Below are 25,505 nucleotides of genomic sequence, written 5' to 3' on the forward strand. Positions count from 1 at the left end.
GCCACTGGGCCGGCCCCTCAAAAGGTATTTTTAACATTTAATCTATGTCTCGTAATATTTTGACCTTGAGCACGACACTTAAGCTCTCACTGACTCAGTGGGGATTCTTTCTTCTATTCTAGATCGTACAACTTTGATGTGCGAACGCACTTAAGAAAGGGTAATAGACCCTACAAGTTTGTAAGCTTTCTCTCTGAGTGTGCAGCACGCACTTTTTAGGGCACTATCTTTTTCAGTTCGTTGTTTAGTTAATTGTTGTTCTGAAGGAGACTTCAAGGCTCCTCAATTGCATCATTTGCCTTTACATTAGTAGGTTCCTCGAACTCTGCCCCTATGTCTTTTTAAAAGTTTAATTTTTTAAAAGAGAGAGAATCATATATTTTCAGCACTTTCTTCTAAGTCTTAAACATATCTTAACACTGTTTTAAAAGATATTTAAAAATGAAATTTATCCCATGGCAATTTGATTTGTAGGCTAAGGAGAGCAAAGTTTTACAAATGGAATACTTTTAAATAAATCATAATTAATTAACTATGCAAATATATCAAATAAATTTGGATACATAGTTAGATAACTAATTAAAGTTCAGAGAGGTTAGAAACTGTAATAGTATTTTTTAACTTGGTTAATGTAATATTGTCATTGGGGTTGCTTTGATCATGGGGAATGTCGGAGACAATAATTTTTCAAGCTTGGCTGATATTGAAATCACATGGTTATAAGTATTAACAGCTTACTATAAAATGTGGTGCTGTCCACAAAGTTAAAAGAAATTATTTTTGTCATAATAAGCGGTATTAATTTAATTAGTTGTGTTTACGGTTATATTTTTCATTTGAAAATGAAAGCAGAATGGTAGTTGATAGATCTAGTTCCTAAAAAAGAGAAAAAAGAATTCTTTGATATTTTAATTCCATAGGAAAAAACATCTGCCTCCTTGGGTTTTGTGATTTCAGATGTCCTAGATTTTTTAAATGCCTGTTAATTCCTGTATTCATTCAGCAAGTGTTCACATGGGACCTGGCAATGTGTTAAGGGCCACTCCTTGAGTTAACTTTCACATGCAGTCTACTGGTCTATTGCAATGACCTTCTACTTTGCCTTTAGGCTTCCAGGCTCACTCCCTCCGGTCCATCCTCCACCCATACAGCAAGGTCATGCTCTGATACAACAATCTGAGGCCCGTACCCTTGTGTCTCACACTTTTATATGGCTTAACATCCCCTACAGTGGTAGTTCTAAACCAAGGGTCCATGAGCCATTCCCAGCGAACAGATGTGTTTCTCCAGCTCATACTGTGAACTAAGTCTTGTTTTTTTTGTTTTAACTTAAATTTGTTTCCAAATTTAAAAATAAGGAAGTTTCATATAAAATTCTAGAAATCTAACTTTTCTCCAAAAATTAAAAAGATATGAAAAATGGAAAGGAAAATGTTGGTCTACATTCCCTCTGGAGCTAAGCAGAGGCTGCCCCTTTCAGATGCAGTCAGTCGCAGTGGTACCTCGGGCCCCTGACTCACTGACATTGGCTACCTGGAATCTGAGTCTATGATCTCTAAATACAGGCTCAGATCCAAATTTTTCCTATAAGGCGCTAGTGAGTTGAATTGTGGCCCCCAAAAGATACGTCCACCTGGAATGTCAGAATGTGACCTTATTTGGAATAAAGGTCTTTGCAGACAGAATAAAGGTAAGTATCACGAGCTGAGATCATCCTTGATTACAACGTCCTGGAAAACTCTTACATCTCTTTCCTCCTGGTTGAATTCCAATTCACTAGTTAAGGTTCATATCACAGGACAAACTTCTTGGAGAACCCCACCTCCTCTTCCCCAGCAATGAGCAGATTGCTGCCCCCTAGCGGCAATACTGTGCCTTGAACTACAACACTCCTCATTAGCACTTAACCACAGTAGGCTGAAATTATTCCAGGGTAAGAAACCTTCCAAAGGAGGTTGTATATGAACTAATCCTTGAAGAAAGTTAATGTTATGAGGCATGTGACGGTTAATTTTATGTGTCAACTTGACTAAACTATGGCGCCCTGTTGTTTGGTCAAATACCAGTCTAGACGTTGCTGTGAAGGTATTTCTTAGATGTATTTAACATTTAAGTCAACAGACTTCGAGTAAAGCAGATCACCCTCCATAATATGGGTGGGCCTCATCCAATCAGTTGAAGACATTAAGAGCAAAGACTGAGGTTTCTCAAAGTAGAAAGGATTCTCCTCAAGACTGAAATGTAGAAACTCTGCCTGAGTTTCCAACCTGCTACCCTGTGAAATTTGGACTCAAGACTGCAATATCAACTCTTGCCTGACTTTCCAGTCTGCCAGCCTACCTGACAAATTTCAAACTTGCCAGCCCCCACAATCACATGAGATAATTCCTTAAAATAGATAAATATGTGTGTGTGTGTTTGTGTGTGTGTTTTATTGATTCTGTTTCTCTGGAGATCCCTGACTAATATAAGGCAGAAAAGATATGGAAGAACATTTCAGAAAGCAGGAGCAAAATACAGACGTACCGGTGAGTTCAGGTACGGCTGGCTCATGGGGTGTGCTGAAACATGGAAAGAGACAAAGCTGCCGTGGGAGCTCAGGGCCAGCTCTCATGGGAGTCATTTCAGACATACAAGCAGAGTAAAGACGTGGTTTGTTCTGTGCTTTAGAAAAGTAACTACTCTGGTTGCAGAGTTGGAATAGAAGTGAAGTAACTATGACCAACATATCAATTAGGGACTGTTGCAAAAATGCAAGTGAAATATAACAGAAGTATACAGTGAGACCCCAGGAATGGATGGGAGGGTACATGTGAAGATGCAGAGGCAGAATCAAGTGACACAAACTGAAGGCTGGTTTGCTGCACTGTAGCTTCTTGAAATCGACCTATGTCTTATTCATCTTGTCATCCTAGGAACCAGCACACCTGGGACACGGCACTCAATAAAGTGTGTTAAATGAGTGAATAAATGGAAGAATACGTAGGAAGAGAATAAAGAAAGGATTAAAGATAGCCCTGATGCTTCTACTTCAGAATGGCTATTTTTTTTCTCTTTCAGTAGCTTTTTTAAGCTTTATTTCCTGTTGCCCATCCTCAAAATCTGTATAGTGTAAAAATAATCAAGAACAGGGTGGATTTAGCTTCCCAGAAAACTTCGTCTCCCTTGAGCCTTACCTCCAATTTCATAGTCCATCCAATCCGTCCTCTTTCTCCATCCTCTGGTTCTCCCTGCATCATTTTGAGCAATGAATGTACGAGATGTGATTGATGATGAGTCTGAGGGCGTGGTGATGAGTGAGGAGATCTAGTTTAGTGGAAGTGGAATCAAGGCTGGCTAGAAAAAATATTAGGTTATCAAACTTAGGAAAAAAAGTATGCGTAGGCAAGACTTACGTATACAGTGTGGAGAGGCATCAAATTAGGAAGATGCCAAGAGTACCACTGGGGTATTTTGCAGTCATCTGATAAAGTCATCTGAACGAAGTTGGAATTTGATCAAGTGGTTTTCAGAAAAAGCCAAATTGCACATTGCACCACCTTGGTCACCTTAACAACAAATCCTCTTTCTTATGACAATAATATCATACCAAGAAAAGACCTTGCAAATTAAGTAAATATTAATTATAGGTGGAACAGCTTATGACTAAGCTAGCTTCGCCTACGGAAATGTGCGGAAAGGTATCTGAAAGGAGTTTGTACCATTAACACAGAATGAGATAAGGAGGGGGACATTGAAGTTATTCATAAAAAAGGATAAAGTGCAAAGGACAAATGGGTTTATTCACAACCAGTATCAATCAATCAAACGTTGTGCAGCCATGATTTTGGGTCCATTGGCCTCACCTCCTGGAAGAGACTTTGAACTGAAAAATGGAAGAGTTACAGTTGGAGATTGTAGCTATTGGAGCACCTACAGCTTCAGCTAGCACTTAAATTAGCTGGGAGAGCTGAGACCACGTGGAGAGGGATGTAGGAGTAGAATCAGGCGTCCAAAGCAATAATAGACCAATATACTGATTTTCAACATAGTTGCAGGAGTTCATTGTTCTTGTTAAAGATCCATCTTCGAAAAAGCACTCTAAGGTGGATTCTGAGCAATTGTTTTTTCTTCTTTGGGCCAAAAGAATTGCTAAAAATATGGCAATGGGAAAAACAAATTTTAGTTTTAAATTATCTACCAGTAACAAGGCATTTCTTCAAGGCAGTTGTCCTATTGAATTGTATTCTCCCATTGGGAGAATATATGTTTTAAGTGTAAACTTTTAAACTTTGACATAAATTCTACATTCTCTCAAGAGCTACGTTGTCAGTGAGGGAGGGCAGAGTGGCAATAGGTGACGGATCCTATCTGTCCATGTGACAGAAACAGCTTAATGGCTCCAGTCATTCTGGATAATGTTTTCTCTTTATTGGTTCAAGGTAATCAGCCAGGCCATCATAAAACGCCTCTAGCTCTGAAGCCAATCAAAATAGAAGCTTTCATTCACATACAGAAAGTTGTCATCAGTGGTTTGGGAAATGCATCTGTGCATCTGTCTTAAAAGCAACGTGGTCAGACAGGCAGACCACAGGACTAGGGGTTGGGCACAATGGGCTTGCAGCTCAGCCGTGATACTTACAACTAGGAGATCTTAGGATAGTTGCTGAGTCTCTTTGCCTGTCCACATCCTCCTCGTCTATAAAACACATCTTATCACACCTTCCTCATAGGTCTGTGAGGATTAAGTATCATAACTTATTAAATACCTGGCACCTGGAAGGCCCTCCAGAAATATCCATTCTCCAGGTATCTGGAGAGTGATTACACTCTCCCTACTAGCACTTCCAGGCCCCATCATGTAGGTCCCAGGCTCCTGGAGTAAGCTCTTAAGAGATGCATTTTGATAATTCTTTCATCTCTCTCCACTGTAGACTGCAAAAATGCAAACAGAGGTGTAGTGAGTGATGTAATGGAAGAGCCAGTGGACTTGAACACCTGGGCTCTAGTCCTGTTTCCCTACTAATCAGCAATATGACTTTAAACTAGCGCCTAACCTCCCATCTCTGTTTTCTCCTTGATAAAATGAGAATATCGCTCTAAATGATCCCTAGTGTTGCCCTCAGTTCTTGAGAATTTTAATTCTAGCCAATTTTGATTCAAAGTGTGAGGTTCTGCTAACAATCTCTAAAAAAAAGTATTACTGAGTCTTTTTGTGTGTGCACGTCCTGTGTTGTAGGATGATGGTTATGATGATGCTTGTGGACTGAGGTGTGTCCCATTTTGCCAGGATCTTGGTTAGTGCTTATTGAATACTCATAGAAATCTTGTTATGGTACCAAGCAAACAGACCTCTTTCTGTGCTTACAATTCTTTCTTCTATTTTCCATTTTCTAAAATTTTGTATTGTTTTGGCTCAGCTTCCTAATGGCCCTTTGCCAACAAAATGAATCTTCAAAGTTGTAATAATGCAAATATTGATAGTTGAGCAGAATAATAACAAATTGCACGTGAGATGGCAAATGAACAGCAAATCATTTCATCCCAGAAAAGAGATACCATTGAACCTGTTGAGTGACATTGGCATCCTTCAGGACAAATGTGCAATGCTTTCTCCAGCTGACATTTTCATATCTGATGGTTTTACTTTGAAAAATACTAAGCCTTTGTTTGATCTTCCTATTCTTTTCTGAACTCTGATCAAACAGTCCCAGGTTTGGCAAACCACCTTAAAAGTAAACTTTCCAGCTTCTCTAAATGGATCGTGGAAACAGAATATTTCAATAGATGTTCATTTGCTTTCTTATTTGCTCCCAGAAAATTCATGGCTGTTACAAGAAATATTTATTTATAGGAAGCTTGTTTTATGTTATTTCACCCTTCCCCTGTCTATTAAATCAAATGGATGTAATTCATTGTTTGCCTCCTCAGAACCTTCCCCTGCAGCGCATGGGGGATTTGGGAGCGAGCAGCGTGCAAGAGCAGCGGGAGAAGATCGCTTGGAAGTGCTCTCCTCGTCACAAATATGTGTCTTCAATATTTAGTTGTTGTGGCAGGAAAACGGCAACAAATACATGAACTGTAAACCATCTGGCTTGAAATATGTTCAAATATGAATGTTCATCTTGAAAAATGAAATCTATGGAATTCTGGCATCCACTTTGACTTTTGAGAGATGAACAGCTTGGATATGCAAAAAAGGGATTTCTAGACTAGCCTTCTTAAACTTTAAATTTTCCTGAACTCAGAAGTTAAGTGATTCACTGCCTAGACAGGAAAACTTCCCTCTCACTTCTAAACTTTGAGGAAAAACACTGACTGCTTGAAAATCCTGTGACTATATCTGTGTAGGGATTTGTCTAGAATTACGTGTTAAGAAGCAGAGACACGAATGTGGTTCTGTATTTATTATTTAACATTTGGTAAGTTCCACTGCATGCTGGACACAATATAAAATGTGTGAAAAGCATGATGATTCTGGTTTTTACCAGATTCCTGAACCAGAAAGTTAAAACTGGCAAAACAGGAGAGTTTGAACTGTGCCACATAGTTTGGGGTAAGAATGCTGAGTTAGTTACTCCGCTCTCTTTTAAACTATGATCCTCAGATGAGGCAGCATCAGCATCCTGCAAGAAGCAGCTCTCCAAATGACTTTGAGAAGGGTTCTAGGGCACTTGATAAATGTAAAGAAGAAATGTGTTGCAAACACACGTGAGCAGCGAGAACGATGAAGGCAGGAGGAGGGAACCGAGCACAGCAGAGCTGGGCTCTACAGCTGGGCTTAGCGGACCAGACCAGAAGTGCCCACGGAAGAGGATTGGAGACAGAATTTTTTGGTTGCTATTTGATGTTTTTGGAGCTTTTGAAAGTGACCCTTTGAGAGCCACAGAAATTCAAACTTCTTTTCCTCCTTCTTTCCTTCACACCATATACTTTTTGACAAAATCCAGCTCGATCCACCTCCTCTGAGGAATTCTCCCTAAAGCAAATCCCTCCCCTGATCTCTTTGTGCTTCAAGCCCCCAGGTAGACAATCTCTACCACTCCAGGATGCACTTACCTTTAAAGAATTCCTTAGTTGTTGCACACATACCTGCTGCCTCCCTGCTACATTGTAAGATTCTAAAGAATGGAATCCAGATCTCTAATACCCACTGTTTCTAGCATCATATGCATGCCGTGGTGTCAGTAAATATTCATTTGAAATTATGCAAGTTGAAATTATTCATTTGAAATTACGAAATTCTTTCATAAATGAAAGAATTATGCCATAGGTGGGAAAAAAGCTTGAACCGAATGTTAACTAAGTTTGTGATACAATACATTTTCAAATATTAAGAAAGCAAAATGTTTCCCTATACAATACATTTAATTCAGCAAAAGGTGGGGTATTAGTGATATACTTAATTAAATTTTATTTTAAAATCAGATACATTTTAATGCATGAACTTTCTTAATTTTTTCTTTTATTCTGCTTTTCCTTTAAAAAATGGAATTTATCCAACATATGATTTATCTACTATAACTACATAATTATCACAACAAATGCTCCTTAAAATAACCATGTAAGGATTTGAGATATGTGTTCATACTTTTTTCTTTATTTTTTGCCATCTCTTGTTACTTTAGTACTTAGATGTTTATAAATGCTCTTAAGAAAAGGCAAAAACATATTTAACGCTTAGAAGAGGAAAACTTGGCAATGCTATTTTTATACTGCATGAACTTTGCTATATCTACAGGGAACTCAGATTTTAGTATGCAGCAGCAAAAGCTACTAGATGATCAATCTTGCCCTTGAGGATCAAAGTGTTTCTTTGTTGGGTCAACTGTTCAACTAAGAAACTAAAAAGAACTGAAAATATAATAGAGCAAATCCAGTTCAGGAATGAGGTGTGGGGAGTGTAGAGTTTTTCACATATACAAGCAATTAACCTGCCTTTGTAAACATATTTGCTCTGTTTCCCTCCTAGTTTTTCCATTATAGAAAGCTTGTTATTGGTGATCTTTACAAGTGGAAAAAACCCACATCATCTTTGAGGTGGGCTGGAAGAGCCAATGAGTATATCCATTTAATTAGCAAGATTGTATCCTCCTCGGAAACAAGCAATGCAAATTTCACTTCCTTTGTTCTGGGGAATGAAATGGGCACTACTTATTAGCAGTGAAAACAATCATATGAGAATAGATCAAATTCTGACCATTTATATATTTTAGTCAATTTTGTACAATTCCTCTCTCCTTAGATGCAACTCCGTTCACTTGGTCCCAATTCTTGGGAAATGATTCCCATAGTCTTGATTTAAATTGTGATCTGCACAGATTCCTTCATTGAAGTAAAAACTGAGGCAGACATTTGAGGCATGATAGGCATTCCAGAACCTCCACCAGGTAAATTAAAAAATAATGAAAGCAACCACAATGTCTTATTTATCAAAACTGGGAGCTTCTGAGAAAGAGCCCAGAGGCTGAACTGAGGTGGACTTGGGTGTGTGATATAAGATATAATATCTTGAGTCTTATGAAATCTGCTTCCAGTATTGTAAATCAGCCAGTGGTGTCATCAGATTATTCTTAAATGTGAAACTAGAAAAGTTGAGAAGAAATGTATGTCCATCAACCGTACAAAAGTTGAGCTCTGAATGAATTTGCATATAATTTGAAATTTACATATTTTTTATATGAGTAAACTAAATATCATGGCACGTTCTACAAAAATAAAAACTATGAAGAAAAATGCTGAAGTTAAGTCATGAGTTATACTTTCGTAATCCAACCATGAACCATGTTTGTATGCTATAAATGAATAATAGCTACACTTTAACACAATGTATCTGTATATTTAAAATAAGGGATAAACACATCCCGTTTTAGAAATAAGAATGGAGCATGCAAAGAGGTGTTTTCGGACCTAAACCTTTACCTTTTATTTTTGCTGCAGCACTAGAAACATTCTAAGCAATTAAGAAAAAAAATGTGACCACACATTATTATTCAGCAATATATGCCTCTCATTTGTAACACTGTGTGAAGAGTACAGAAGGCTAGAATATTCCAACTCTTCCTCACCCTCATTGAATCTAAAATAGACAAGATAGTACAAAATTCTAGATGTATTCTCTCTGAATTAATTTTTATAACCCAACTGAATAAAGCCTCTAAGATATGTAAATCCTACACACTTCAGAAATAAATCATTTCATCATGGAAGATTATTGGCCTAAAGAAATGAATATGAAGACTTTACATCTTTATATTGCTCACTGTTAAAGAAGCTACTAAAGATATTTCATTAACTGCACTCTAACCTCAGGTTAATGCTGCCAGAATACCCGTACTTTTATATATTTCTAGAGCAGAAAATTTCTTAAAAATGATGTCTTTTTCCAAAGAGAAGCAAATTTGCTAAATTTTTACTGGCAAATCTAAGACTTCTACCAAAAAGGCATGATCGTGAGTAAGTGTGAGTTTGTGTGAGTGTGTGGGTGTATTGTGAGTGTTAGGGGAACTGGAGGCGAGGGAGGAACAGGATTGGCTTATGAGGTAGATATTATAATTAGCCCCATTAAACCAATGTGGAAACTGAGGCTCAAAAGAGGTAACACAGTCAGGTCTGGATGACAAGTAGAAAGCTCACCCATTCATCAAAATGCTTAGCCTGTGACACCAAAGTTCAAGATGTTTAGAAATATAGGTGTTTAAAATATAGCTGAGACTTGTTTCAATCAAGTACGGTAAGATGACAGACATTGAGACATCTGCCTTGAAAGAAGAGTTGATTACCTATAGTTCCCAAAAGAAGGGGCATGTCATCCCATGCAGGGGACATAGGGAAGCACCAGGGTCAGTCGGAGGCAGAAGGAGCAAGGGGGAGAACGTGTGTCAGAGCCTTTATTATGGTTTTTGCAGGAAACAATAGGCAAGACAGAGTGGGGAGGCTGAGCAAGCGTAGATTGGACAGTTTGAATAATTTCAATAGGCTCTGGGCTGAAGGGGTGGTCCCTACTTGTCCAGTACCTGGCCCTGGGGTGACTTAGGGCAGAGAAAATATTGGATTGGTGTGGGAGAGTTTGATACAGGAGGTGGTTGTGGGTGTGGGCTCTGGATTGGTTGGTTTGCGTATCTAAGGCGTATTCCCAGGCAAGTTGTTTGCTATCACTGGGAACTAGCTAACCCTGGGAGAAGCAGTCCCTCTCCTGTGTCTGCAAGGCCCCAGATGTCAAAAACATCTTTTTATATAGAAAATTAAAAATGTAATTAATACAATAGGGTAAATTATTCATTCATTTTTCCATAATTCATTGGTATCATGTAGCAATAGATAACATACTTAATCACATATAACAACATATTTATTTGTAATTAATAAATTAAATTAATTCCTATAACTTAGATGTGTCCAATTTATAGGACTGAAATTGATATCTGTATATTAAGTATGTTTGATGCACAAATCTATGTATTAGCATTTCATAAAAGACAAAGTATAAAGTAGTGGTTAAAAACGAAGATGCTCAAGCCAGAGAGAACTAGAGTCAAGTCCCAGCTGCTCCTACTGCAAGTTATTTCACTGGGCTTGTTTCCACATTTGTGTAATGGGGCTTATAATACCAACCTCCTAAAGTCAACATATGATTTAATTGGACAATACTCGAAAAGCTCTTAACCTAGTGCCTGAATCATTTATTTAAGTTTTAGGATTATTATTATTATATAGGTCAACGAATACCCAATTATTTTTCTTACCAGGTTTTTAAAATCTTTAAATTCTTTTAGGACAGCTAAATCTCTTCACCATATGAAGACACAGAAGGCTTAGACAATTATTCTAATGATTCAAATCTCCTTCTATTTTCCTCTTAATTTTCTGAAAACATGAAATGAAATTCTTGGGCCAGGACTAGCCAGAAAATTGCTTCAACTGGGACAACCTTTGCCTATCAGAGTAGTCATAGTCATTGTACTTAACAACTATGACTTAACGCAAAAAGAGAGAATGGCCAGGGTCTCACGCACAGCCACTCCTGGGATCGCGAAGTATAAAAGGATATTCTCATTTACCTCATAGGTGCACCTAGTGGGATTAGGAAAAAAGTAGGATTTATTTCATCAATCCCACAAAAATAATTGACTTCATTCTTTATAGTCACATTTTTAGATTTATGAGAGTTCTCCTGTATGTGATTTTTCTTTAAGATCTTTTTCTTTTTTCTTTGACATCTTCTGAAAGATTGTTTAATTCATATTTGCTTACGCACCATTCTATATCTTTAAAAAGCACTTTTTTAAAAGAGAGGGAAAGGGATCATCAGAGTCAAGATGGCGGCGTAGGCAGACTCTGAACTCACCTCCTCCCGTGGACACAGCCAATTTACAACTACTCGTGGACAAATTACCCCTGAGACAGAACTGAAAACTGAATAAGAGGAACTCCTGCAACAATGGACAATCGTAATTGAGGTGGAAGAGGCAGAAACCCCCTCCTGGAGAGCCGTCACCAGCCGCGCGGCTGCCTGGGAGCCACCCACAGGTACGTAGCCTCCCTGGAGGCGCGGGGCCCTGAGCCGGGGAGTACCCCCGCTGTGGGCATTTTGTGGACCCAGCACAATGGAGACAAGTGGCATAATATCTGACTTTGCCTGCTACTAAAACATTGGGGAGCACCCCCAGAAAAGCTGGTTCACAAAGACATTAAAACTGGCTCTTAAAGGGCCCACGCGCAAACTCACCCGTTTCAGAAAGCATCCTAAAATCACCACAAAGAAAGGTGCACAGTGCTTTGGTGAAAAGAGACTCACCTGATAGGCCCTGAGTGCATCTCAGTGAGGGGTGAGACCTCTCCAGGGACTGGGACATTGGCGGCAGCCATTGTTGTGGCCTGGTGTGGCCATGCTGACACAAAAGCCATTGGAGTTCTCCCTGAGGCCTGCTAGCCCAGGGTCTGCCCCACCTGCTAGAGCACCAATTTAATCCAGCTCAGCCAGGGCAAGCAACCCACCCTAGAGACTGGCCCCATCCAACAACAGGCCCTCAGGCAACTTGTGGGCCTGCATAGATTGGTGACTGGATCCTCTGCAGCCTGGCAACTGAGCCCACTTCAGTGGGGCAGGGCGTGCACAAGGAGCGGGTGGAGAGTGTGGGGCGGTGGCGGAGTGTGTGGGGCTCCCGCCGTGGAGAGACTGGCTCCGCTTGGGGAGGTTGGGGCGCGCACACAGGGCAGGACTGTGTTGACTGTGTGTGTGGACCTGTGGGCAACAGGGCTTGTCAGCTGCAGAAGACTTGTGCTTCTCAAAGACCCACATAGGGGGTTTGCCCCACCTTCCAAAGCCTGAAACAATTGGGTTCTCCCGTACCTGAGGCCAGCCCCACCCAGCTGCAACCCTCAGAGAGCAGACAAGAGACCTAAAGGCTGGAGGCTTACAGCAATTATAAGGCCCTAAGCCTAACAACCTGTCATGCTGGGGGCCTACTCACTTAAAAGAAATACGGCATCACAAATGTGGTATTAGAAATTGCAGCCAACTGTGCTGGGGCTCCCCACACCTGATAAAGAGACTGAAGGGCCCACAACAACTACAAGCAGCTGAGCATTACAACAGCTGGCCAGGAGCATAACTCGGCCTCCCTGGGTGCCTACAGGGAGAGCAAACAGGCCACAACAGAAGGACACAAGTAGCCCACATAGGGGTCACCCCTGGAACATTGAGAACTGAGGGAAACACATAGCAGGCCTCCTAAGGCATCACCTACATAAGGTCACCTATCCAAGAGCAGGAGACTTAGCTGACCTACCTAATATGTAGACACAAGCACAGAAAAAGAGACAAAATGACGTGGCAAAGGAATACATTCCAAGTAAGGGAACAGGACAAAACCCCAGAAAAGGAACTAAGTGAAACAGAAATGAGCAACCTACCTGACAGAGAGTTCAAACAAAGAGTGTTTGATAGATGAACTCAGTGAAAATGTTAACAAAGAAATGGAAGATATAAAAAAGAACCAATCAGAAATGAAGAATACAATACTGGAAATGAAAAATTCGCTAGAGGGACTCAAAAGCAGAGTAGAGGATACAGAAGAACGGATCTGTGAGCTGGACAAAAGACTAGAAGAAATTAACCAAGCTGAACAGGTAAAAGAGAAAAGAATTAAAAAGAGTGAGGACAGTCTAAGAGACCTCTGGGACAACACAAGTGCACTAACATCCGTGTTATAGGTGTCCCAGAAGGAGAAGAGCGAGACAAAGGGGCAGAGAATCTATTTCAAGAAATAATAGATGAAAACTTCCCTAACCTAAGGAAGGAAACAGACATCCAGGTACAGGAATCACAGAGAGCCCCAAACAAGATAAACGCAAAGAGGCCCACACCAAGACACATCATAATCAAAATGTCCAGAATTAAAGATAAAGAGAGAATCCTAAAAGCCGCAAGAGAAAGCCAAGTTACATACAAAGGAAACCCCATAAGGCTATCAGCTGACTTCTCAGCAGAAACCTTACAGGCTAGAAGAGAGTGGCACGATATTTTTAAAGTGCTAAAAGGAAAAAACTTACAGCCAAGAATACTCTATCCAACAAGGTTATCATTCAAAATGGAAGGAGAGATCAAAAATTTCCCAGACAAGCAAAAATTAAAGGAGTTTGTCACCAAGAAACCAGTGCTACAAGAAATGTTAAAGGGACTGATTTAAGGGGAAAAGAGAAGACCACAAATAGGAAAAAATATCTATTTCCATGATAAGAGGGTAATGGATACAAATGCACAAAAAAGAGGTTAGATATGATATCAAAAACATAAAAGGAAGGAGGAGGGCAGTTAAAGAGTAGAGCTTTCAGACAGAGGTCAAACTAAAGAGACCATCAATTCTGTATAGAAGAAGAAAGGAACAGAGAAGGACTACTAAAACACTGAGGAAAAAAAATGGCAGTAAGTACATACTTATCAATAGCTACTTTAAACGTCAATGGACTAAATGCTCCAATTAAAAGGCATAGGGTGGCTGATTGGATAAAAAAACAAGACCCATATATATGCTGCATACAAGAGACACACTTCAGACCTAAAGACACTCACAAACTGAAATTGAAGGGATGGAAAAAGATACTCCATGCAAATGGCAATGAAAAGAAAGTTGGGGTAGCAGTACTCATATCAGACAAAATAGACTTTAAAACAAAAACTGTAAAAAGAGACAAAGAAGGGCATTACATAATGATCAAGGGAACAATCCAACAAGAGGATATAACACTTGTAAATATCTACACACCCAATGTAGGTGCACCTAAATACATAAAGCAATTATTAACAGATATAAAAACAGAAATAGACAGTAACACAATAATAATAGGGGACTTTAACACTCCACTTACACCAACGGCTAGATCATCCAAACAGAAGATCAATAAGGAAACACTGGTCTTAAATGGCACACTAGAACAGATCGACCTAGTAGATATATACAGAGCATTCCATCCAAAAACCGAAGAATACACATTCTTTTCAAATGCACATGGAACATTCTCCAGGATTGATCACATATTAGGCCACAAAACAAGTCTCCATAAACTTAAGAAGATTGAAATAATACCAAGCATCTTTTCTGACCACAACGGTATGAAACTAGAAGTCAACTATAGGAAGAAAATCAGAAAAGCCACAAATACGTGGAGATTAAACAAAATGCTACTGAACAATGACTGGGTCAATGAAGAAATCAAACAAGAAGTCAAAAAATACCTGGAGACAAATGAAAATGAAAATATGACATGCCAGAATTTATGGGATACACCAAAAGTGGTTTTAAGAGGGAAGTTTATAGCAATACAGGCCTATCTCAACAAACAAGGAAAATCTCAAATAAACAATCTAACAATGCACCTAAAGGAAATGCAAAAAGAAGAACAAACAAAGCCCAAAATCAGTAGAATAAGGGAAATAATAAAAATCAGAGCAGAAATAAATGAAATAGAGACCAAAAAAACAATAGAAAAAATTAATAAAACCAAGAGCTGGTTCTTTGAAAACATCAACAAAATTGACAAACCTTTAGCTAGACTCACCAAGAAAAAAAGAGAGAAGGCACAAATAAGTAAAATCAGAAATGAAAGAGGAGAAATTACAACAGATACTGCAGAAATACAAAAGATTATAAGAGAACACTATGAAAAGCTATATGCCAACCCATTCGACAATCTGAAAGAAATGGATAAATTCCTAGAATCATACAACCTTCCAAAACTGGATCAAGAAGTAGAGAATTTTAATAGACCAATCACCAGTAAGGAGATCAAAACAGTAACCAAAAACGTCCCCAAAAATAAAAGTCCAGGACCAGACAGCTTCCCTGGTGAATTCTACCAAACATTCAAAGAGGACTTAATACCTATCCTTCTCAAACTCTTCCAAAAAATTGAGGATTGGGGGGGGGGAAGCTCCCTAACTCATTCTACGAAGCCGACATTACCCTGATACCAAAACAAGACAAGGACAGCACAAAAAAAAGAAAATTACATGCCAATATCACTGATGAACATTGATGCAAAAATCCTCAACAAAATACTAGCAAATCGCATACAACAATATGTTAAGAAGATTATACACCATGATCAAGTGGGATTTATTCCAGGGATGCAGGGATGGTTTAACATTCGCAAATCAATCAACATAATACACTACATTAATAAAATGAAGAATAAAAATCACATGATCATCTCAATAGATGCAGAGAAAGTATTTGACAAGATACAGCATCCATTTATGATAAAAACTCTGAATAAAATGGGTATAGAAGGAAAGTACCTCAACATAATAAAGACCATATATGAGAAACCCACAGCTAATATCATCCTCAATGGTGAAAAACTGAAAGCTATCACTCTAAGAACAAGAACCAGACAAGGATGCCCACTCTCACCACTGCTATTTAATATAGTACTGGAAGTCCTAGCCAGAGCAATCAGGCAAGAGAAAGAAATAAAAGGGATCCAAATTGGAAAGGAAGAAGTGAAACTGTCACTATTTGCAGATGACATGATTTTATATATAGAAAACCCTAAAGAATCCACCAGAAAACTTTTAGAAGTAATAAATGAATATGGTAAAGTTGCAGGATACAAAATCAACATACAAAAATCAGTTGCATTTCTATACACTAACAACAAAGTAGCATAAAGAGAAATTAAGAATACCATCCCATTTACAATTGCAACAAAAAGAATAAAATACCTAGGAATAAACTTAACCAAAGAGGTGAAAGAGCTGTACACGGAAAACTATAAAACATTTCTGAAAGAAATTGAAGAAGACACAAAGAAATGGAAAGATATTCCATGCTCTTGGATTGGAAGAATTAACATAGTTAAGATGTCCATACTTCCTAAAGCCATCTATAGATTCAATACAATCCCTATCAAAGTTCCAACAATATTTTTCACAGAAATAGAACAAAGAACCCTAAAATTTATATGGAACAACAAAAGACCCCGAATAGCTAAAGGAATCCTGAGAAAAAAGAACAAAGCTGGAGGTATCACACTCCCTGATTTCAAAATATACTACAAAGCTATAGTAACCAAAACAGCATGGTACTGGCACAAAAACAGACACACAGATCAATGGAATAGAATCAAAAGCCCAGAAATAAACCCACACATCTATGGACAGCTAATCTTTGACAAAGGAGCCAAGAACATACAATGGAGAAAAGAAAGTCTCTTAAACAAATGGCGTTGGGAAAACTGGATAGCCACATGCAAAAAAATGAAAGTAGACCCTTACCTTACACCATACACAAAAATTAACTCCAAATGGATTAAAGACTTGAATGTAAGACCTGAAACTATGAAACTTCTAGAAGAAAACATAGGCAGTACACTCTTCGACATCGGTCTTAGCAACATATTTTCAAGCACCATGTCTGACCAGGCAAGAGAAAGAACAGAAAAAATAAACAAATGGGACTACATCAAACTAAAAAGCTTCTGCACAGCAAAGGAAACCATCAACAAAACGAGAAGACAACCTAATAATTGGGAGAAGATATTTGCAAACCATACATCTGATAAGGGCTTAATCTCCAAAATATATAGAACTCATACATCTCAACAACAACAAAACTACCAACCCAATTAAAAAATGGGCAAAAGACCTGAACAGACATTTCTCCAAAGAAGATATACAGATGGCCAACAGACACATGAAAAGATGTTCAAAATCACTAACTATCAGGGAAATGCAAATCAAAACTACAATGAGATATCACCTTACGCCCGTCAGAATGGCTATAATTAACAAGACAGGAAACAACATGTGTTGGAGAGGATGTGGAGAGAAGGGAACTCTCATACACTGCTGGTGGGAGTGCAAACTGGTGCAGCCACTATGGAAAACAGTATGGAGATGCCTCAAAAAAGCAAGGATAGAACTACCATATGATCCAGCTATTCCACTGTTGGGTATTTATCCAAAGAACTTGAAAACACCAATGCGTAAAGATACATGCACCCCTGTGTTCATTGCAGCGTTATTCACAATAGCCAAGACTTGGAAGCAACCTAAGTGCCCATCAAGGGACGAATGGATAAAGAAGATGTGGTATATATACACGATGGAATACTACTCAGCCATAAGAAACGATGAAATCCAGCCATTTGTGACAACATGGATGGACATTGAGGGTATTATGCAAAGTGAAATAAGTCAGAGGGAGAAGGTCAAATACCGTATGATTTCCTTCATTAAGTAGTAGATAATAACAACAATAAACAAACACATAGAGACAAAAAAATAAATAAAAAAAAATAAAAGAGAGGGAAAGGAAGTAAAGAGAAAATAAACAAAGTAGAGAAAACTCAAGAGAAGTGTTTTGCTGTATCCAACCTTCAGCAGTTAGGTTATTTCTCAAATTTACATAAAGATTTATTATCATCTTGACTGCAATCATGTAGAAAATGAATGGAGTATAAAGTACATGAGGATAATTTAATAAGACGAGCTTTCTTTTCTAATGAAATCTTTGAAGAAAGGAATCATTAGACAGAGACTTGCCTTGTATTCACCCAGGTCATGAGGCATGTCAGCTTGGTGATGTGCCCTTGGCAAGAAGACCTTAATTAGAAATTCCTCGAGAGCTACTCCCAGTAGGTGCTTCTGAAGACGAAAAGACAAAATAATTTAGCAGGGAAGCCCTTACTCAGAATACAACATCCAGGCTCGGGTGAATGAAAGAAGTAATTTGACAACAGCAAAGGAGCCAAGCTATCATGACAGGGTGCTGGATTTTGAATGAGAGTCTCTCCGTCATATTAGCAGTAAGTATCATTTTTGTTATTCAATTTTAAATATATATATTGAATAGTCTTTGATTTTTAGGATAACTTGGACAGGCACGCTAAATAGCTTGAAGTACTACGCTGGTTAAAAGACTAAAACTTGTCAGAAAACATTGATTAGATATATTTAATTTACCCTTAGAGAAGGATGCAAAGTTGTTTTACGATTGAGTTCATTTTTAATTATTTTTAAAGTCAAGTAGTTTGTTTTTGCATAATGGATGAATGTTTCTCTAAATCAAATGAAGTCTTCGAATTAGACTCTGAAATTGGAATTTTTCTAGAGCACTTTTTGAGTTGTTTTTAAAGATTTCCTCCTTCTTGACATCATTGACTTATGACATGATAGTAATGTTGATTAGGAATATTTTTTACTCTTCACTAAATTCCTTATAGTATGCCCATATATGTTTAAAACATTTTTATAAAGTTAATAATTCCTAACCACTATAATCACTGTTAAAAAACTAATCTATGAGAAATAAATATACGGAATAATTATGATTAGTGTTGAGAAGCTCTTCATTTCACTTTGAAAGAAGAACCTCAAGAGATTTTGAATAGAAGAAAAGATTGAAGATAGTATTGATTGTTTCTCTTTTCATTCTGCTCTAGCTCTCTTGGCTGGGAGTGAACTTATATCTGTTTATCGACACATTCTGTTGGTATGAAGAGGAAGAATCTTTCCTTTACACACGAGTTATTCTGGGTGTAAGCAGAGTTGGTGACTATGCATTGTTTCAGAAAACAAAATGCATTCTATTTTCCCCAGCTTCCTTATTATCACTGTATCTCTTTCTTGTGTCTTTATATATGGACAGTCTACACTGGCTTGGGCACGAGCTTCTGCCGTGTGCCTGAATTTTAACTGCATGCTAATTCTATTACCAATCAGCCGAAACCTTATTTCATTCATCAGAGGGACAAGTATTGTAAGTACTAAAATATTTGAAATAATTTCAGTCATTATGACTTACTAATATAAGTGCCATGGAAAACAAAGATGTACTTTACTATGAAATTCCGAATAATCTTGTTTAGATTGAGGTTTGTTTCTTTGTAAGAGAGAACACAATGGCTAACACTGAAAATCAGAAATTGGTACATCTGATATGAATTTTACTTTTGCCATTGACTCCCTATGTGACAGGGGACTCATTACTCAACCTTTCTCTGATGCGTTTACACCATCTGGAAAGTAAGGCTAATAAAATTTGACCTGACTCACAAAGATGGAAGTATTGTAACCACTTGAACTATTACCATTTCTGACTGAAAGGAGACAAATAAGAAAATGAGCCAAACGCCACTGAGGAAACATCTCTCTGAGTTCTCAGCCCCAGAAAGCACAATCACAGTACATAGAATTTATTACAGAGATTTTAAACCCTACCAGACATAATGGGAAATTTCCTAGCTATGTGATTTCACCGTGTTGGGTATTTCCCTGTGTTTCCTGCTAAATGGAGTAACGCATTGTACAGAAAAATGAGACTTTCGTTAACTCTTAGTAGATGAAATAATTTATTATATAATCATCATCATCATTTTATGAATATTTAGATGTAGATGAAAATAGTGCCTTTCTCTGTGCAATAAGGAATAACTTATAGACTACTTAAACCATATCGATGAGGATGATGGCTATCATCTTCATTTTCCAAACAAGCTGAGGCATGGATATTAGCGGGTTTATTCTAGAGCTTTGACTTATAGCCAGGGAAACTACTAACTCAATCACTTTTATTGAGTTGAAATTTCAGCAAAGCCAGTAATAATCATTTGGTTTTGCCTGTTTGACTAATTGATGGCCACTCATTTTGTGTCCCATAGCCCCACTTTCAGTAATTTAGAGGCACAATCTGAGTGCTGCTCTTAACTCTCATGATGCTGTCATCACTATGATTTTTCACTAACCGAGACTTTTATTTTTGTTACTCCAGTGCTGCAGAGGACCATGGAGGAGGCAATTAGACAAAAACCTCAAATTCCACAAACTGGTCGCCTATGGGATAGCTGTTAATGCAAGTAAGTGCTTATTATTAATTGTGTGATGGATTTTACAATACCTAATGTTTAACTTAATAGTTTTGCTTATTCCGCGCCCCCCCACCACCAACAAAGGCTCCCTCTTAGGTTAAAGAAATCTTTGCCTTCCATCTGACCAGATAAACCTTACATAACAGATTTTTAAACTTCTAATTTATACTCATGCAGCTTTCCCTACCAAGCCTTTGATTTGCCAACTTCATTTTCCTTTGTGAATAATTAAGCTTGTTGATAATACAACAAAAAATACCTACTTGAAAAATGAACACTGTGTTATTCAAGATAATTCACATCGAAATAAAATTGACCTATATTCAAAATCTCATTCACAGTCATAGGAGAATGGCTATCAAATGGTATAATGGGCAGTTAAAAAGAAAAAGGAAAAGCAAGATGATGTGAACAAGGTTCTGATGAGTACTGAGCTAGTGGATATAAAAGGATCTTGAAAAGATATGAGACTTTATAGCCACATAAAGTGTTGTTGTTTCTTGAATTAGAAAACAAGAAAATTCAAGAGAAAGGCACCAGGAATTAGCATCCAAGGCCAGGATTAAACTCTGGTGAAAAAGACAAGAAGAAGGGCAATATCCAACTGGCTTGTGGTTTTGTTGGAGAACAAATACACTGAAATAAAAGGCTATCTGAACGATAATGAGTTATGATTCAAGGCTATTTCCTTCAAACTAATTTAACTATAAAATGTTTTCCTCATTTGTTTTTATCCTCTCATGCATAAAAAAGAGCAGAGTGAAAAGAACACTCAAAACAAATGTGGATTTAATTAAGCAACAAGACATGACAGACGGTGCCCGAGTGCCAATTAACACAAATTTGGGTGTGTGGTGAGACATGCGGGGAGATTTCCCCATAGATTGTCTTCAACGCCAGATTAAACCAACCCGGGGAATGTTTGCAAAAGGTCTTTGTAGTCTGTTAAGAAACAAGGGTAAAAAGACATCATGTCCTAGAAAACCAGCTCAGGGATGGAGGGCAAAGACCAAGGCTAATTCATCTTTGTGTTCCAAGGCCTACAAGAGCGCTGAGTACACACAGGTGCCAATAATCTTTGATGAATGAGTGAACGCATGGAGGAATGAAGATGCAGGGGAGCAGATTTCAGCTCAGAAATCAAGGTCTTTTCCAGACCTTGAAAATAATCTAAAATCAGAATGAGTGTCCCTGAGAGTACCGAGTTCCCTGTCGTGGGTGGTGTCCAAGTGTTATGGGTGGTGTCCAGATTCTTCCTTGGGAGGCTCTTCAGAGAAGGGAATTCAAGAACTCTTTAGGCTTCTTTTAAAATCTTAAGAATCTTTAATTCCTGCATTAAAATGGGAGATAAAACACAGCAAAATGGCAGGAAGAATACAAGCACCATGCAATAGCTTCGAGGCAGAATTGGACTCTAAGAGAAAGTTGTAAAGATATTACAAAGAAAAGGCACAAAAAAACACACAGCATCAAAACATCAGAAAAAGAAGAAAAGAATAAGGGAAAATACGTTATGAAATAGTTTTCTCCTTAAACATTTGGGTATGTATATTTCTCTATATGTAATCATCTATCAATAGCATAAATGTATCAGTAACGTGTATTGAATGTCTCCCATGCGCAAGATACTCTGGTAGGAGTTATAACCTTCTGAAACCAGTGTGATCAGTACTGTTTTCAGAGTGGAGTATAATTATTAGGGGCAGCTGTTGACTAGAATCAGAAGACCAAGTTATTTTCTATGCCTGTAGTAGTAGATTGGCTGTGTAATCTCAGATAATTTCCTTATGCCCTTTCCTCTGTGGGATTAGAGGAATAGTAATACAGTCTTTCCATGTCTATGAGATGTGCAGACTGGTTGTCAGGAGTGGACCTCTTGGAAACCTCCATTCACTTGATGCCGTCACAAAGAGAATCAAATCCAGGTTTCGCATGGAGGCAGGATGTGCTCATGGAGCCTTGCCCACCACTCGAGTCTCATCTCTCGCCACACCTCCTTGCTTCTCTGATCAGCAGTAACCAGCTACTGGCGGTCCCCAAGCACTATGCCTTTGTTCTTATTATTCTCTTTGTCTGAAACGTTCTTCCTCTCCTGCTTCACTGGATGTGACGTCACCACATCCAGGACTCCTTGCCAGGCTTGCCTCCCTCTGACCTACCAGGTCTAGGCTGTTGGCCCAACTTAGCTGCTGGCCTCAGTCACACCTCCTACCTCATAGTGAAATTTCTCAGACTCTGATCACCGCAGGGGCTGAGACTGTGCCTTATGCAACTTGGCTTTCCTGGCCCCTGGCACACAAGAGATCCTCAACAAATTTGGTCAAACCTGAGGATGGGTAGGAGTCAGCCAGCACGCAAAAGAAGTTGAAGGAATTCCTGGGAAACCTACAAGATGACAGTGCAGGAGTCATTCCGGGAACTGGGAGCAGTTCCCGGTGGAGGAATCCTAGAAGGTGGGCAGTGAAGAGATTCAAAATTGATGCCAGTCATCCAAGATGATAAATTCACATTCTGCTGCAACACAAAGCAGCAGGATGCTCTTTCTCCCTCTTTCCCTCACAAATCCCTGGAATCAAGTATTCTCTCTGGCCCCCTTCCGCTTGAACACCCACTGCTTTGCCAGTCTCCCAGACATCTCCTGGGGCTCCTTGAGCACAGTCAGACTGCTTTTGAGAGCAAAGTGCTCCTCATCTCCCACCTCCATGGCAACCAGCAGCGCTTCAGTTGTTACACTCTGGGCAAAGGCAGGAGGGTGAGGAGAAAGCTCTGCACTTCTCCCGAACCCTGACAAACCAATTATTACATTTCACGTTAACTAAGAAATGCGGCTGGCAACTGCGCTTTTAGAAAAAGAAAAAAAAAACTAAGCCCTGGTTTCATAGATATACCTTTGCTTTTCACATTTTGTCCTTCTGGTGTATTCACTTGGGAACAGCTGAAAATGTCCCCGTGCTTATTTTATTAGCATCGCCCATTATGCTGCTTTTCAAATACCCGACTGGCTTAATAGAGGTGTGTAACCTTGGAAGAAGTGCATCCACATCGAAGTTTGCGTGCCAGCCTCTAATTTCTCATCCGTTTCCCTATAAGTTGAACTACAGGCTTTAATTGGTCAAATCATTAAAGGATGTAATTAGAGCCTAGTGCAAGTAGGCTGGAGAGGAGGAGGGAAGAAGCAAACAATGGTATCTATAATCAAGGGCATCACTGAAAATGCAGTGACAGGAACTCTTCTTCTTTTGGCTTCCTGCCTTCCTGCTTGCCTGCCGATGATAAGAGCTGCTGGAGCATTCTTCAACCACTAATAAATCATTTTCGGGGACCTATAACCTCATTAGCATAAAAATCTTAGTTTCACACCCTTTCCATTCTTATTAATGTGGATCTTTCTGGACTCTGGTCCTCAGTAGACCTTAAAGACCCTTCCAATTGAATAGTAGTACTTTGAGCAGAGCTTCCTTCAAAGGGGGCTGTAAATAGTGACCCAGGCAGCTCTCTCCAGCAAATTCCACGGCTTGCATCTGCTGGGTTCCAGGGGTGTACAATTACCCATGAGCTCCTGATGAGCTGCTAAAATTAGTCTACAAACGTCAATAAACATAACAGGGACAGGTTGAGAGAAGCAAGCTCAGAATAAGCGTACTAAGAAAAAAGATTTGGAGGGCACACAGTAGAGGACAGCCCCAGAGACCCAAACTCTGCAGGACCTGATCCCTAAAGAATTGCCACTAATCCAGTTCTGCTTGAGGCACTGGGACCTCCAAGGAGGCTCTATCCCTAGTCCCGCCTAACACGATTTAATGCAATTTACAAATGACTGGCATGTGCAGGGTGCTATAGTCAATGTGTATTCCTACAGAAATCAGACCACAAGTTTGAAAGTTTGGAGCAAAAGTGCAGCCAGGATTTATTCCTGGCTCCTTATTTCCAAAGATTGCTTAATTAGGAGGTGACTAACTCCAAAATGACTGTTATCATAGACAGGCAGGCAGAAAGATAGCAAGAACTGACCACACTTCCAAGATTCTCCCTCAATTATGCTTTCTTTGATCTCCTGAAAAATAAAAAGAAGGAAAGAAAGAAGGGAAAGGAACTTTTTCAGGGCAACTGGCTCTAATTGTAGCCTTTATGAATTTTTTGTTCACTCTTCAATAAAACCTCCTTATTTGAACTCAGAAGTTCACACACCAATTAAATGTGCATTTGTAGTGTTTCCAAGATTGATGTTCTCTTTTAACTGTAAAAGGACTTTGGTGAGAAATTAAATGGTGGAAGGACACAGTTATAGCATCTTTAGCCTGGCACATTTGGGTGGGTTCTGGAAATGTGCATCTTGGGCTCTCCCAAGGGCTCAGCAGAAATTCTACATAGGCACCTTGAAGAGCAGACCTGTGTAGTTAATGGCATTGGATTTGCCACAAAACTTAAAAAGCCCCTTTTAGCCAGTGTTGATTTCGAAAACATATTAAAACATGATTTTCATGTTTGCAATACTTTCATATTGGATTATAGATTCCTTTTAGATGATAAATGTTCCCTCTTAACTTCAGATGGAGACACAGAAGCCAGACAGCTGGAAGGGAGCTTAGACATTGCATAGTTTAGTCCAATCCACCCATTTTACAGATGAGAAAACAGGGGCTGAGAGAACTTAAGTAACTGAGAGGTATCCTCTTCAGTATTCTTTCTGCTACTTGTTAATATCAAATCTAATAACATGAGATGATATTGGTGACTAAGAGAGAGAAAAATAAAACCATATCACTATTTTATCACATACTTGAAGCAACTGTCACTGTAAGCACAGATAGCATGGCTATTCATATTAAATAACTAAAATGTATACAGGAAAAATAAAAAATATAATTTCTGAAAAAAACATCAATATCTCCCCTGGTATCTTTCAAGTTCCAACAGCCTATATTTGGTAGCCAGGATATCTTTAGTTCCCAGCCAAGATCACAATAAAATTAGGATCAGATCTAAGAGGAAATAAAATGTTCAGACAAACATTTCTCTCTGAGAATTTCTGAGATAGATAAAATAAGATATTCTGCTTTTTATCTTCTACTTAAGAAAAGAAAACAAGATGGAGGCAGATGGAGTAAAGGAACATTTAAGACAAATTTTAAAGTACATGAAAAAAACTGGAAAGA

General features: G+C 38.7%; 1 protein-coding gene across 1 annotated transcript in view; it reads left to right on the forward strand.

The window, feature by feature from the left end:
• The first annotated feature begins 18,240 nt into the window (after positions 1-18,240).
• NOX3 (NADPH oxidase 3) overlaps positions 18,241-25,505 on the forward strand; it is a 57,071-nt gene continuing 49,806 nt past the window's right edge. The window contains exons 1-4 of the mRNA XM_058534305.1: positions 18,241-18,288; positions 18,925-19,020; positions 19,131-19,241; positions 20,253-20,337. Of these exons, the coding sequence (XP_058390288.1) occupies positions 18,241-18,288; positions 18,925-19,020; positions 19,131-19,241; positions 20,253-20,337 (340 nt within the window). The remainder of the gene's footprint in view (positions 18,289-18,924; positions 19,021-19,130; positions 19,242-20,252; positions 20,338-25,505) is intronic.

This window comes from Diceros bicornis, chromosome 39, assembly GCF_020826845.1.
Source record: "Diceros bicornis minor isolate mBicDic1 chromosome 39, mDicBic1.mat.cur, whole genome shotgun sequence".
In the NCBI taxonomy this organism is placed as follows: Eukaryota; Metazoa; Chordata; class Mammalia; order Perissodactyla; family Rhinocerotidae; genus Diceros; species Diceros bicornis.